This window comes from Brienomyrus brachyistius, chromosome 8 (assembly GCF_023856365.1).
Source record: "Brienomyrus brachyistius isolate T26 chromosome 8, BBRACH_0.4, whole genome shotgun sequence".
NCBI classification, from domain to species: Eukaryota; Metazoa; Chordata; class Actinopteri; order Osteoglossiformes; family Mormyridae; genus Brienomyrus; species Brienomyrus brachyistius.
In genome coordinates this window covers 18,497,180-18,512,687 of record NC_064540.1, presented here as the reverse complement: position 1 = coordinate 18,512,687, position 15,508 = coordinate 18,497,180, and the positions used below count along the sequence as shown (strand labels likewise).

Sequence of the window (15,508 nt, the reverse complement as noted above, 5' to 3'; positions counted from 1 at the left end):
TTCTATGCAGGCAGAGTTGTTGGTATGTGTGTCTGAGGCTGACATGTGGCCCAGTTCAGAGATTTCCCAGTGTGATTCCATCACGAGCGTTACATTAGGCTCAAAGTTCGGCAGGCACACACACACAGTCACACACAGACGCACACACACACATGCACACCCCCCCCCCCCCCATTTTTCTCTTTCTCCAACTTGACCCACCATTACTAGCCCATTTCTCCAGAACTTTCTGCTGAAAATGAGCAGTTTCTGGCCATCCACAATTTCTTGATGCTTTTATTATCTGTAAAAAAAAAACAGCTGAGGAACAGGCAGTAGAGCAGGAACCAATCGGGCCCCTGACAGGAACCGATCGGGCCCCTGACGTCACCAACAAGCCCCATTTCCTCAGCGACACACAAATCGATCGGTGACAGTAACCGGAGACTGAAAACGGCGAGTACAAGGGCTGCACTTTCACTGGAATGAGTAACATGTGTGACCTTGCCAAGGCTGGACACTGACTGCGCTCTCAGTAATCAGAGAGTGACTTTCTCAGCAAAGACCCGAGGCATCAAGGAAACCAGTACGGTCCACAGCTCTTGCAGACTGGGAATGACAAATTCTGCCACCGCTGCTTGGTCTGGGGAATCCAGAGTGATGGTGAGGTTCCAGGTTTAAACTCAGACAAAAAAATCACACCTGTAACTCACGCCTAGCATATGACATCAGCCTATGGGTGGTGACTCAACAATATTTGGAAGCCAAAGTTCAGAAACACACCCTGTCACTATGAAACACACCTTAGTTTTACCTGCCCTGCCGCCCCTTCTTGTTGCCTCCCTTGTGCCCTGTCTGGCTCCCCTGCTCGTCTGCCCCCTCCCATCCGGCCCAACATTTCTGTGATTCATGTACTTATCTCTGTGATGGTGTTTCTGCACAAAATGAATTCAGTGTACAATGCTGGTCTCTTTGTTTCACCACCGCAAAGGACCTCTGAGCGACATCTAAAAGTCCGTGTCTTTAGAGGGGACCGAGTCAGATTCTGGCTGCATCTGCGAGTGGGGGTTTGCGCTCCGATTTAGCTGCAGGCAGCTGGATGCCTCCTCGGCCATCTCCTGCAGGGTGAGAGAACACCGCAAAGTTGGCTGTGTTAATTACATCACAGGGGAAACGGCAGGATCTGAAAAACACTTAAACATTATCAGCTACACAAGCTTGAGTGTGAATGAAGCTGTACTGAAACACTAAAAATGTTTTTCATGGGTTAATTAAAATACTCAGCACTAATAGGTACAATCAACCCCCATTCTGGTATATGCCTTGCAGAAAAATGTCTAGGATTATCCTAACACGGGGAGTGTTCATTTAACTCTTAAGAGTGTTTACGCAACCTGACAGAAGTGTACTAAACACTCAGGTTCTGTATATATAAACAGAAGGCCTGGAGCTAAGGACTGGGACGTAGTTATGGCACATTCTGGCCGCAGGCCTGCGGGGCGTCGTCCAGGGAGGCCAGCTAACCTGGGACACCGCATCCTGCAGGTCCCGCGAGGGGATTAAACAGCACGCCTCCCCCAGGAAGCAAATGAACATGTGCAGCACGTCTGTCCACCAGCCCACCATCAGCATCAGCAGTAGCAGACCCCCCAGGCGCACCATCACTGTCTGATGCACAACCTCTCCACCGGGGCGGCGATGTTGCTCCTCTAGGGAGGGGGGGGTATGTGTGTAAAAATTTAGGAGATTAAAAAAATATATAAATAAAAATATGCCTCTCGATATCTGGAATACCATTCTGCCCCCACACTTACCTTGTGTGTGGACCACCAGCAGCATGTAGCAGATCGTAAGCGGCGTCCAAAACCTCAGCGCTTCTGCTGCTGACAGGAAGTGGTGGTTGATGATCGATATGGCAGCGACAGCAGCCACGCAGAAGGTCACCATGAGGCTATGGTTCAGGAAGGGCAGAAGGGCACGACTAGAGGCCACGAGGCTGAGGCAGATGCCGCAGTAACGCTGGGAGCTGTGTAGGGGATACAGCGCCATCACGTGCTGCCATAGGTGGCTGCTCTGCCTCGCTAGGAACCAGCTCAGCCCTGCCGCTAGGAGCAAACTTAGCAAGCGCTGGGGTGCCCCCTCCTGGAGGAAGTGGAGACTGCAGCTCAGGGCACAGCCCAGGGAGAACTGGCAGGTGACGATAAACTTGAGGGCGGCACTGGGAGGGGACTTCTGGGGAGAACAAAATGCAGTGTAAAGTCATGAAAGGCAAGAGGGCAGTATGAATGGCTGAAGGGGTGGGGTGGGGGTGTCACTGGTCATGTGACTTCTCACCGATCCCACGGTGACCCAGGCCGCCACTGCGCGCAGAGAGAACTCCAGAACCACCAGAGAGGCGACACGTGGTCCCACCACGGTCAGGATGCTGATCAGGCAGCAGAGGTATAACGTTCTACCCAGCCCAGGCTTGGGCCCAGCCAGCGGCCTACATGGCTCTTTCTGGCTCCTTCCATCATCCTTCCTACAAGGCAGGAGAGACACGGAATACAGGAAGTCCCCAGGTTAGATCGCCCAACTTACAAACACATTGTATTTACGAACCGACTGCCATAAAGCCTGTTATATAAAAAATTTGGGTTAAATACAATGGTTAGTAATAATGAACTCGGGCACTTCAGCGGTTCGTCAGCTCAAGGTATAGTACGAAATTGGGTGTAGCTACGTTTATTAGTACTGTCGCATAATAATGTACTGTTATTTTTCCGACACCTACAAATTCAATTGAAAGCCAGGCGGATCTGGGGACCGCCGGTACTCATTGGACCATTACTGGCCGAGCAGTGAAAGCGATAAACAATGTTTCCCACCCTGATCCTTGGGGACCCCCAGATGCTGTACATTTTGCTCCCTCCCAGCGCCAGAGGTGGCAATTTCAGGTCCAGAAAATAAAAATCCAGACCAGGGTTTTGTTTCAACCAACCAGTTGAGCATAAAGAGTCACAGTCATATAGTACTCGACTGGTTGGTTGAAACAAAATCCTGGTCTGGATTTTTGCTTTCTGGACTTGAAATTGCCACCTCAGCCCGGCTACCCCCAGGAGCGGTTTGAGAAACACTGCTCCAGAAAGCGGCGTGCAGAACATGTCTCTGACGCTCACCTCACAGCCTTGATGAAGAAATGAACCCTTAGCAGGTTGCATAGCACCAAGATCCCAGAGGTGCCCACTACCCCTGGACAACAGACACACAGACAACAATGTGTGCGAGACGTTACAGACAACAGAAGGAAAACAAGTGGCGAAAGATATATATGATGATATATACGATTTATCGCTCTTTACCCCTATATTTTAGGATTTCTGGTTAATTGTCAAGTACCTTGCTGGGTTGTAACCAGAAGGTGATTCAATGAGTTTAAGATTTTTATTGCTTAAGAGGTTCCTGTCATTTGTTTACTATTTTCACTTAATTACTATTATGGATTTTTTTTCCCGTTTGTGGCACCAATAGTGCTTAAACTGTAATTAAACAAAAGAAACTGCAAATGACTAAACTTCTGACTGGCAGTGTGACTTAGCATTGCTGCTACTAAGGAGGTGAATAGAAACAGTAAACAACAGCAATAAATAATAATAAATGACCTCACCTTGTAGCAGACTTTCCAAGAGACTCACTTCGAACCTCATGATGTCCGATATCGGAGGAAACCAGAACAGCACAAACCCTTGAAGGACCAGATCACTGCTGTTACCCACAACCCTTTACAACAGCTTGTTTCAACTAATTAGTGTCAGGTTTCAATTCAAAACTACATGTGCATATATATTCCTGTGAACAATTTCTTTAAAATGATGTAATTGTGCCGTTCAATTCATAACGCCTCAAAAGATTACTTGTATATAATAAAATAGTTCCTTGTCCATTCCCTGCCTTCTGTCTTCTGGAAATTGATGTTTATTTCAAGTTTTGCTGGAAGGCGTTTCAAAGGTCATTCGTGTGACTGACGTCAATACCTCTATCTGTGACACTTTCAGAGTACATTTCGTGGGATCGAGCTATTTTGGATCAGCTGGACAGAGAGGTACCATTTGGAGATAAGGCAGAAAGGAGGATATCCATACATAGAATAAAAATTCAGGTAATATTTTAGGTTTTCACGCAATTTTTCAAGATTTAGGCTAATTAGTGTCTGCTTGTAGCGTTTGATGGAAGCTGGGCCACCCCAGGTAAGGCAGAGCAGACCACCCAGCCACCCAGATCCCCCAGGTGACATGGCAGAGAAATGATCATCAGGTTTTTTGGTAGGGGGGCCGGTCACTACAGGATGAGTCTAGCATACAAAACAAACAAAACAATCAATACCTAAACATAACTAAAACTTAATAACAAAACAAGCCAAATGCAAAAAAAATTTTTTTTAAAAAGTCGAGTTCCTGTGAGGGTCTTTGCCAGTGTCAATAGGAACAATTAAAGGTGATCCCACCCGGGCTGTACCCCAGCCCTGAGAGGGACCAGCATCCCACCTGGGCTGTACCCCAGCCCTGAGAGGGACCAGCATCCCACCAGGTTGTACCCCAGCTTCACACTCAATCCATGCCTAGACTTTCAACCACAAATTTTAATGCATTAAAACATATGCATTATTCTCCTGCTTTAAATAGACGAGTTATTTTTGATAAATATACTTTAAAATCATACAATTTAAAAATTCCATTAAATTCATTTATTATGCATAAATAACTGTTTGGTAGTGAAAACAAATGCTAAATATTTCAGCGGTGACATTCATATTAGGATCTTCTGAAAAAGCTCTTTAGCATTCGTGTCACACCCATCCTGCTGTCCCTGCATTGGATCTCTATGTCACTCACATCTATGGCATCTCCATCAAGGGGCTCCTTAACACCCACATCCCATCTTGCCCCCATCGGTCAGTAATTCCTCCCCCATGAACGGAGTGTCACTCCAGATGGTTCTCATGTCTGTTTCCCCAATCCTGAAATAAGCTGCCAAACTGTGTCCAGTCCTCAAACTCCCTCTCCAACCTCAAGACTCATCTGTTCCATGAATTCCTCTTCTAGCCTGATGCCTATGTTCCTTGAATGCTCTTAATGTTGCACTGCTGGTCACTGATGAGCCTTATTAGGTTCTTGCTTTTTTGGAAGATGTTACATAGCTCCTGCTCCACTCCTGCTTACGCTTGGACCTGGGCTTTCATCAGAAGCTCAGCTTAGCTGCACTTATGCCTCGTCGACTCAACATCATGCACGTTTGTAATGTGCCATTTGCCTTACTTGTATATTTAAAATGTATTTAAGTTCAATGATTTATTTATTTACAGTGGTGTAGTAAATTACGCATGATCAAACATATCCTAAAACTGAAATTAGGGAAACACGGGGTTAACACGAAAGAACCCAACGATCATTAAATCGACACAATATGGACGACGCGTCATCTTGTCTGGACCGATAAACGTTTGATAAACATAGTGCTTTCAGACTCAAAACAGGTCGACAGGAATTCCCAGAATTAATCTCATGGTGACTGTGATGGATTCCTTTCTGGACTGGATGGTTCAAATGGTGCAAGTCTTGCACCATACACAATTGTGATCCTGCAAGCATTTATAAATAGGCCACAGAAACACTCTACTGGCGAAGTAAATAATGTTCCTGACCACATCTGTCACAGACATATGAAAGAGTTTACACAGCGATTTATATTCAGAAACAGCTCATTCCAATGGGATAGGCCGTTTCTTCAGTCCAATTGCAATTTTGGCCATAAGGATCCGTAAATCATTCCAACTGTGTAGTCGTTGTCCTTGCACACACTGACAGTGATCCAAGGGGGAAGTTGAAATGACTACAGTAAAGGTAAAAGCAGGAACCATTTTTAGCATAAATATGTTATTAAATATTAACCATCAAGTACAGGCTTGAGGCTCACAGTAATCTTGTACCAGATGGACGGAATTACTAATTGACCAACAGAGCTTAATATCAATAAACTGACTAACCAGCTTAACAAATGTTATCAGGGAAAATTATGCAATGAGCCTGTGATAGACTTTTACAAGTTTGGAAGCGTATGTCTTGCCCAGATTAAATGGGTATTTTAACAAGAGCAGTCAAAAGTAACAAAAGTTACATTTTGGCACGACAAGGACAGACATGATGAGCTTCATTTATTATATGCAAGTAAGAGACAACACATTGGTTGTGGTATGCGATATTGCCATTGCAGTTTATCAATATTATTTCAAAAAAAATATTCTCACATCACAAAATGAAACGGCAGTAACTACTATACTTTAAAAATACTGTGGATGGAAGGGGGCATACCACTATGAGGTCTCCAATCATTTGGGATACTTTTTTTTCTACATTTTACTCTAGGCGCACAGCTCTAGAGACACACAACCCCTTTAACGGTTCGCTTTAGTCAAAACAAAATCGAGTTGTTCAAGGAGACAAAGTCTTCAGCCGTGGAAGTGGGAACTAGCTGAACTCTGGCACGAAAGACCTGCGACAAATGAACCGTAGAAAACAATGCGTGCACTTTCCACTGGTCACCAATGACAAGAACGTGGGAATGCACTGTGAAAAGATTAATGCCTGCATACATTATTTACAATGAAACGGGAACTATGGACTTCCTTCTCGAAAATCCCAACTTTAATTTCAGTTGTTTACAAACAGAATCTCTTCAAAAGTCAAACTTTGACAGACAGATTTTCAGTGGGTCAAAGAAAGATCCTAGACCGTACACGTTCGCAGAAACGCTATTCAAGGCGCTACAACCTAGACTAAAGGCAATAGCTACATTTCTTTCACTCCACGTGATGCCAAAAGAAATGAATACTGGTCACTTGCGTATGCAGAAAATTACAGATACTTTATGGCGCGGAATGGTGACAGAGGCAAACAACTATATCTGAAATACTTGAGGTTGAACTCCATCTCCATCAGCAAAAACCCTGAAGTGAGGCAGCAGGAATCCCATCGCATTTGCAGGGGAGTGGAGGCTCATCTGACTGTAATCCTGCTTGGATAAGATGTTACTTACATCGGAAGCACGGATTACTGCCTTTCTGGCGCCACACTGAAAGGGTTTTGTTGTGTTTTCCCTCCTCAAACGTTTGCTTACAAATTGAGTATTTTTTTCAGTTATTTTTAAACGAAACAAAACGCAATTACGTGTTGGTAAGGGAATAGCGGGTTTGGCACAATTGTAAATAGAAGGAGACGTAGGCTATTATACTCTTAGTTTGGTGTTTAACCAAAAGCAGAACCCGCCTGTTCATTAGTCGATACCGGAAAAAATATACTGGCATCCATTACGCGTTTTTACAATTTGTCCAAAGCACGTCATAAATTTAGGTGCAACTTCAATACCAATTTTAATAGACTAAGATTAAGAGCATAGAAAAGCTGCGGCTGTTTTATTTTCGATGTTATTTTCTTTTAAAACTTCTAAAATGTAATGGGGCCAAATACACAGTCCTACGTCGGAGCCATGTAAAACGAAGCTTGAGCTACGTAAGTAAATCGCATGATGACGTTTTACGCCCCGTTAACGCGAATAATGTGTTTATAGAAAAAAACAAAAACAATGGCTTACATTTTAAGCTACTTTTATCAAAGGGCTTCTCGTGGTACAAATACAATGTAGCCGTCGGTGTATCTGACTGAAGTAGGTGTTGCTAGGTTTCTTACCGAACATCTCTGCAATTCCAGCAAGTCGGACCTGCTGCTGACCGACGTAGGTTTTGCTGTCGAACTGAAGGCGCAGAAAAGTGAAACTTGCTTCTCAACCGCAATTTTCGCCTTTTATCTACTGAATACGACTCACCTGTTTAATTATGAGGGCGACTCTGATCGGCACTGCTGTGATTCTAGGGCCATCCTGTGGAGGACAGCCACGGTTTTTGTCAAGATAAATAATAACACCTAAAAAACTTAAAATTTATATTTTCTGACAATATTATTATTTTCCCAGGACATTTCTACGGGAAGTGTTTTTGCCGCATAAACCGGAAAAACTGAGTGAACCGTCCGATTCTTACATGCATTACAATCAAAAGTGCGACGATCCTTTCGAGTATATTTCGATTTTTTTATTATTAAATTGCATTTGGGAAAGTCAGACTACAGTCACACACAATACTAACAAACGAATCAGGCATCCCATAATAACATGAGACACACCGTGTGCTGGCGCAGAGGTTAGTGTTCAGCCCAAAGCCCCGGGGGAGTCAGTCTGCTTTATACAAAGGGGGTTGATGTTGAAGAACATTTCAAAAAGTCGAAACATGGAGAAGAACAACATCCTCCAGCTTTGTGCGCTTTCGGTATCAGGAGGCGGCCTGCTTTCCTGCACTGCCTGTGTTCAGGATAACCGTAAAAATTTAAATGTTCTATTTAACTCAACATTTTAAAAATGTTAATTGCTGGCATGTAATAAACCTTTCTGAATCTTACTGTTAGTTTCGACAAAACGAACTAAACTGATTTTGACACAACGCTTTAAAGCCCATCTACTAGCATAACATTAATCGCGGTAACTGAAAATGTTGGTATCAAAAGTTATCACTACGTTATGAGTTGTTTGTAGTAAGTGCAATGGACTGGAGTTCTACTTGGTTGGAGTCTATCCGACCGGTTTTACGGGAAACTACTAAAACCCGGGCAGTCTTAACATCTATTACGATCCCACTGCATCTTCAAGCCATACACTGATACTGAAACTTCCCCTGTTATTTAATCCCTATTCATTTACCCAGCCTCCCCCCCACCCCGGACCACTCGTTCACGTTGCAGTCGATGCTCCTGTCCAGTGCGCATGGACTCCGGAACACCACCGTCAGTCACGTTCGGGATTCTCGTAGTACTGAAACGCTCGCTGCCTCATCAGGTCCCAGAACAGCATGCTGAGGACGGTATGGGGGGCCAGGCGCAGGAACACCGGACCCATACCCTTATAGAGGCCCAGAGGCCCCTCAGTCTGACACACTTTCAGTAAGCAGTCCACGAAGCCACTGTACAGGCGCCCCTAGAGGACAGGCAAGAGAACTGTTGTCATTTTAATGTGAAATAATGATTTTAATAAAAGGAGTCACATGGATTTTTGGACAACAAGTTGTGACAGACAAGAGTGTCGAATTTCTCACCCTTCGCAGCTCATCCACAGGCTGGTTATATAGTCGTGTGCTAATGACATCAAATGGAGTCATAGTGAAGGTCACAGCAATCCCACTGATAGTGGCAGCTGTCAAAGCAATCAGCCAGCTGTGTGGGCTGAAGCACTGTAAGAGGAATATACTGTTATGGACATAAGTATTTAGCTGTGGAAAATCTATCATTAGCTTGAAATAATCTATTAGTACTGTAGATGCAGATTTATGAAACCACCAATCAGGGTTTACGTTTTGGTGAGTCTCCCCCGCCCCCTTTTCACGTCTCACCTGAGTCTGCAGGACCCAGTCTTTGGCAGAACTGAAAGTGGCAAGCTGTGATGCCGACCCCACCATGACCCTGGGGACTGCCCCGTTCACACCTCTCCACAGCCCAATCACGCCTTCTCGCCGGTAAATAGTGGCAAATGCACTCGACACCCCCTAGAGGTCACAAAGGGGAGGACAGGACCAATTTAAAATTAAATCCATCCGTCTTCCAGCTGCATATCTACTACAGGGTTAGCCGCCATACCACCCACAACTATGAAATGCTATTTATGTTTGGAAACTTTGTTTCCCTTCTAAGCAAGAGTTAATCCTCAGAGCCTTAAATAGCTAATTATATTTTTACACCTTTTTGTACCTGAATATAGTGAAGCAACTATATAGTGATTCGCCTATCGAAACTTTTCTGACTGATAGGAAAGAACAAAAATGTGGACCATCTGGCAGTCGCAGAGGGCACTGGTTTAGCCTGAAAAGCACAATCCGAAATAGCAAACACTGAAGCTGAATGGCTGCAATATTGCAAATCCAGACTGTGGGTTTATTATGTGAGTTTATTATATCTACACTACTGAATATGCTGAGTATGCAATGTTACATAGTTTCTTTTTTTTGTAATTCAATAATTTCAAATACAACTTATTTTAAACCTGCCCCTCCTGTATTGGATAATTGGTTGGAATTTGGGGGCGAAATAAGACAAGAAGAAAATCGAAGTTGTACAGCAGCATGACATACCCATTTTCGCCACAAGATGTCACCGTTTTCCATATTTATGAAACGTAAAATTCTTCGACAGTCCGAGAACATGACTCACTATTTCTGATATGTAATACAACAGCTAGCAAAACGGAGCATTTGTAGCTGGTGGGTTTCAGTACAGATATTCAGTAAGTTGTGCTTTTGATATTTTCTTGCCTCATCTTTTTGAGTTGCTGTCAGTTTTATATAGTTAAGCAGGTCTTGAAAAAATTCAAACCCTTGATACATCTTCAAGTACAGCTGTACAACTTGCCAGCTATACATAACTTTGGTGACTATTACCAAGTAAATTTAGCCTCTGTGTTTCTTTCTTATCACCGATTGGTCTCTGGTTACGAAGTCACCGCGGCACTGGACTGCGGTCACGTGAACGAGAAGCATTTGAACGCTGTCGTATTGACACTCGCAAATCACATGACAAGACACACACCCACCCTGGCAGAGCCAGGCACACACGCACACACAGCCCCAGGTCGGCGGAAACTCCGGGCTCAGCGGAATCTGCCGTATCAGACGCAGGGACCCTCTGACAGGAAGGTGACTCAAAGAATCACCGGGTCACATGGCAGATTCAAACCAAAGGAAGCCTCAAGAGAGAACTACCTGGGGAAAATGCCCCGGAACGTCATACGTTTTCACGCTGCTGGAATTTGACACAGTTAATAAGAAAACACAAACACAGGCCCGTCTGACTCCTCACTCCCCATCTCACCTGGTGGTTGTGCTGGTGACCAACAGCAATGGTTTCCACTGCCTGGGCCTGGAGGTGGGTCTTCACCTGCAAAGACGAGGCAACAACTCTGTAAAAAATCCACATGCACCCCCACAGGCACAGAGGGGGCCATTGTGAAAGGGACTCAACCTCGAAAAGGTCCTGCTCAAAGCCAAACAGGAGTCAGCGATTCATTACCCAAAAACCTCTATTGTGGATATAAGAGAAAGTGGCTGTTGTCCTGCAGGAGCTGCACTCTCTTTATACCACGGTATTTATCTCCGCCGGAGTCAGCATCTCAGTCGCTCGCGATAAGCCGGCCTTAAATCCCACGCATTCAGCCCCCATGCATCTGAAATCGGACTCAAAGTCGCAGAGCCAAAAAACAGAGAAGAGTGTCTGTGACCCATTTACAGGCAGCAGCTAAAATAGCCACCCAGCCATCACCCCCCCCCCCACCAATCCCTCAAAGGAAGGGGACTTTATAAAGGGGTGGGGGGGCATTCTAGGGAGAGCTGGGATATATTACAGCACGCCAATGAACAGAGCCAGGAAGCAATAGGAGCTGCAAGGTCATGCAGGATGGCTGCACAGACACAGGAGGTAAAGTAGGCAGAGGCTGTTCAGGGATATTTTGAGTCACTTTCGCAAAAAAGCGCCCATCTAAGAGAAGAAGCTGCTCAGCAGATTATCAAAGGAGAGACGCAGCCCTGATGCTACTGACTGTGGACAGTTACATGATAAACAGTCCAGCTTTCAAACTAATCCAATGCCGCTGTCTGGTATGACTTTAAAAGGTAAAAAATACAAAATGAGAAATGACAGGTGGTGTGATAATTCAAAGTTATATATGACAGCTGATAACGGGAAGGATGAGGCAAAAGGCAGCGACATTGTAAATGGGGCTGACAGGTAACATGCGCACACACACGGACACACACACACACACATGGACACACACACGCATTTGTATTCTAATCTTTGTGGTGACTCTCCATCCATTTCTATTGAAAAATCCCTAATCCCAGCAATGACAGCCTTAACACTTTCTCGGCCTTAACCTTAATCATAAGTAACCAATTTTTTGTTTTTTGATTGCAGTCACAGATTTCTAGAAAGCCGAGTCTTCCCTCACACAGGCCACACAACATCAAAATAACAGGTTTTTGTCACACACACACACACACACGCCAAATCAGAGTCACTAACTGATCTGAACTTAGTGTCCAGGCAAAATAATAGTGAGGACACTGTATCCGCAAAGCTGAGGCCAAACTGAAATCCACTATGCTACCCTTCATATTATAATACGCGGAATATAAACAAAAAATAGAAACTGCCCCAAATGAATCTAGTGACAAAAAAGATCAACTGGATCACTTGGCAGAACATGATTCCATTCAAATTGTACATTAACTACACTTCCTAAAAGTGAGCTGCTCGCACGGTCGGGTGCACGTGGATTCACTATCAGCCACCCAAATTCAACAGAGACTCACCAGGTAAGCGGGAGACGCCACGAAGGCCCCCAGTGCCCCGGCAGTGGCCCCCACCAGCAGGCTGCCCCCAGGACCTGCCGTCAGGCCTGCTGCCTCGGCGTAGGAGTAGAAGCCCAGGCGTACTCCGTTCATGCAGGCCTGATAGAGCAGCCCAGCCGACAGCCCCTTCTGCAGGCCGCGCAGACCATCAGTGCGGCCCACCAGCCAGAGTGCCTGCAGGACCCCGCGGTAGTGCCGTGGGTAGGACCCCCGGGCGCGCAGCTCTCCCTGCAGCTGCAACCGCGTCTTCACCACCTCCAGTGGGTTGGTGAACACACACGCCCCGCAGCAGGCCAGGGCTCCCAGCGCAAAATCCAGAGGGAGACACAGTGCCTGTGGCCCACCTGGTCGGGCCGGGTACTCCAGAAGGTGGGGCACAGGCATCGTGGGTCCCATAAGGGTTTTCCTGTCCCTGTAGTGTCACTGACTCTGGGTCAGTCTGCTGCTCCTCACTGCCTCCCACTCATTGCTGGGCGCTAAACTGGCAAATGTGGGGGGGGGGGGGAACAGGCACAATGGAGAGCGTTAGCAGCCGTCATGGAAACGCAAAGGAACTTCTAAGCATTTATTGGTATGAAAGCATCCACCCGCATCTGATCGAATCAATACTCCCGCATTAAATAACCCCGCGGCAACTGTGCAAAAGTTTGTCACTGCGTTCACTCATCTCCAGGTTTATCTGACCGCCGTGACAATTGGGAAATATAGAGCTGATGTCCTAACCGGCCTCTCCATCTGCTGTCAGTGTAAACGGGGCGGGGGACTCTGAGGATTTGCGAAGCCTCTGAGGGAGACTGAAGGGATCTCCCTGTGGAAAGGCAGGCAGCACTGCACTGCGACTCCAACGGCAGGGCTCGGACACCCTTACAGCCCGGACTGCACATGCACATAAGCGCCTTGCACAGCACGGCTTTGCGTGCGGCCAAGATTTGCGATGTCAAAGCGCATGAATAAAAGGCACATGAACCGATTCGAAATGTGGCACCTGTACGCAAACACAAGCCGCGCGTCTGAAACACGTAAAAACAAGTAAGGGATGGAGGAGGAAACCCACGACACTTTTGTACGTTATAATTTAAAACGCAAGAGAAATACTCACTTTCTTGATTCCTCTACTTTTCCTTCCCACCGCTCAAAGTCAACACTGATAAACACGGTCCTCGGCCGTCAAGCCCATTGTGCGAGACCTGCGCGTGGATTCCACCGGCAGCCAATCGCACGCCAGCCCCTTCCACGCCTTCCTTGCTTTCGTCCAATCAGCTTCTCCCACCGTCCCTCGCTCTGCTGCGAAGGCCATTCAGTGGGTAACTGCGTGCCGGGGGTGCGTGGGGTGAAGGGGGGTGGGATAAAGGGTAAATGAGCAGGTAACCAGGTCAAATGTCGGTGATCACGCTAGTTTCAATGAAAAAGAACAGCCCTGTAAACCTGCGTCAGTAGAGTTCATGGGATTACTATGAATTTGAGAGTTATTATTAAGATTGCAGGTTCTCTGATACAAACACCAGAAATGGGTTTTCGATCTTTTGTTGCTATCTGGCACCAGATGGCCAGACACTCTGAAAAGGTTCAACATTAATCCCGATAATTGTTTTGTCTTCCGAAGGACTTTGAAATCACAGCTACTTACAGACCTCAGTTTCTCCATGGCTGCGTCACCGAGTGATCTCTTACCCTCAGCCATTTGCGGAGCATTTCGTAATTTGCTTGATGCGTATAATGACACCTGAAGTTATGTTCAATATGTTATATATAATTCGTACAGTTGATCTCGTGTCACTTCATTTAGTAGCTTCTGTCTGCCTTTTGGGAAATCCTGGTTGTTTGTGGAAGAAAGGACACGCTTGCATGAGCATTGCTTTGCGTGCAAGCACGTCCATATAGATGTATAGCTACTAGATCTGGCACTTCACTTAGCCTGCTTGTTAGATGCTTGTCAAGCTAACGCAAACTCCTTGCTCATTAGTGTGAAGTACAGTTTCCTTGGAAATGTTGAGCCATCACTAATTAAGGTAGCCCCAAAATAGCTTTCCTCACAAGTCAGAACTCAGACACTTCACTGCCAGTATGTTTGAATATTGTGGTCCTGTTCCAAATATGAATTACAGGACAAATTTGCAAGACACGACGGAAAAATGCTTCACAGAATATATATGTGAAAAACTAAGAATACAACAGAAATTACAGATTTTTAAAACACAGATTTACAGAACACACAGTGCAAAATCATTTGCAAAAATGTTTACAGGTGCAATGAAACCCAGTAAGTGTGGAACAGTGTGCCGGTTCCGCAAATGCAGAACAGAATGATGGTGGGGGAAAAACAACTGTTGTCCACTCTCGTTTTGAACCAATAGTGCAATTACACCATGGAAGTAATATGTTAAGCGTGAAAAGGAAAATTTTCCCTGGATGATGAGATTTCTGAAGTGATAAGAATTTTAGGAGAATTTATTTAGGAGCAGGTTATCTGGAAGAAACAGTCAGTGGAGATGGTCTGAGGTCCACGTTGTGATGCACTTGTTTCTCCTCTGTGATGGCAGTTGGGGAAGAGGTGTCTGCCAGGCTGGGTGGGATCAGCACCAATTTTCCAAGTTCTCCTGTTTGCCCTGGCGGTAATCGGGTGTTGGCAGCTGACAGCCAATGATTTTCTCAGCTTCACTCAACCAAACCATTTTTCAAACTGACAGTGAACACCCTCGTACATGTCAGCAATGTGAAGCATGAGGGTCTGCAGATATTTATAAGGTTCAGTGGCAATACACATGATTTGTGTAATCGGGGTTCCTGCTCTGTACACTCAGATGTTAAGCAGTAACGTTACTTTGTCAGAACCTGGCTACGTGCTAGGCAAACACAGCAGGCTTGCCTACAATCTAAGTAATTCAGTATGTGTAATATGTGTAGGTATTGCTAAATGTCTCATATCTTGTCCTGTCTTGTAGTCGCACCTCTCTGGAGCTGCCGTCCCAGTCTCGGTGTGCTGTCACATACAATTACAGTAAAGAATTGGATCTTGAATCTTACAAGCATAGCCGGTTCTCAAATGAAACA

General features: G+C 45.5%; 2 protein-coding genes across 4 annotated transcripts; both read right to left on the bottom strand.

Moving 5' to 3' along the window:
- Positions 1–258: 258 nt before the first annotated feature.
- LOC125747848 (transmembrane protein 82-like) lies at positions 259–7,970 on the bottom strand. Of its 3 annotated transcripts, none has more exons than XM_049023390.1 (7): positions 7,837–7,970; positions 3,626–3,703; positions 3,138–3,210; positions 2,314–2,500; positions 1,794–2,211; positions 1,504–1,688; positions 259–1,097 (listed from the first exon to the last, which is right to left on the bottom strand). In XM_049023390.1, exons 2-7 carry the CDS (start codon positions 3,663–3,665, stop codon positions 987–989), a joined length of 1,014 nt encoding a protein of 337 aa, XP_048879347.1. In that variant the 5' UTR covers positions 3,666–3,703; positions 7,837–7,970; the 3' UTR covers positions 259–986. The 3 variants fall into 3 exon arrangements, with proteins under 3 accessions (XP_048879347.1, XP_048879345.1, XP_048879346.1); XM_049023388.1 differs by having other exon boundaries at positions 7,701–7,946; XM_049023389.1 differs by having other exon boundaries at positions 1,794–2,208; positions 7,701–7,946.
- Positions 7,971–8,086: 116 nt separating this feature from the next.
- slc25a34 (solute carrier family 25 member 34) lies at positions 8,087–13,670 on the bottom strand. The gene is made up of 6 exons (XM_049023391.1): positions 13,557–13,670; positions 12,419–12,938; positions 10,920–10,985; positions 9,449–9,601; positions 9,155–9,289; positions 8,087–9,036 (listed from the first exon to the last, which is right to left on the bottom strand). Exons 2-6 carry the CDS (start codon positions 12,851–12,853, stop codon positions 8,848–8,850), a joined length of 978 nt encoding a protein of 325 aa, XP_048879348.1. The 5' UTR covers positions 12,854–12,938; positions 13,557–13,670; the 3' UTR covers positions 8,087–8,847.
- Between the last annotated feature and the right edge of the window lie 1,838 nt (positions 13,671–15,508).

Coding starts and splice junctions, on each gene's coding strand:
- LOC125747848 (XM_049023388.1), bottom strand. Junction 2,501..3,137: donor TTCTTCATCAAGGCTGTGAG/GTGAGCGTCAGA, acceptor CCTGCCTTGTAG/GAAGGATGATGGAAGGAGCC. Junction 1,689..1,793: donor GCTGGTGGTCCACACACAAG/GTAAGTGTGGGG, acceptor CCCCCTCCCTAG/AGGAGCAACATCGCCGCCCC.
- slc25a34 (XM_049023391.1), bottom strand. CDS start 12,853: ATGGGACCCACGATGCCTGTGCCCCACCTTCTGGAGTACCCGGCCCGA. Junction 9,602..10,919: donor GTCACCAGCACAACCACCAG/GTGAGATGGGGA, acceptor TGTGACCTCTAG/GGGGTGTCGAGTGCATTTGC. Junction 9,290..9,448: donor ACTGGGTCCTGCAGACTCAG/GTGAGACGTGAA, acceptor TTCCTCTTACAG/TGCTTCAGCCCACACAGCTG.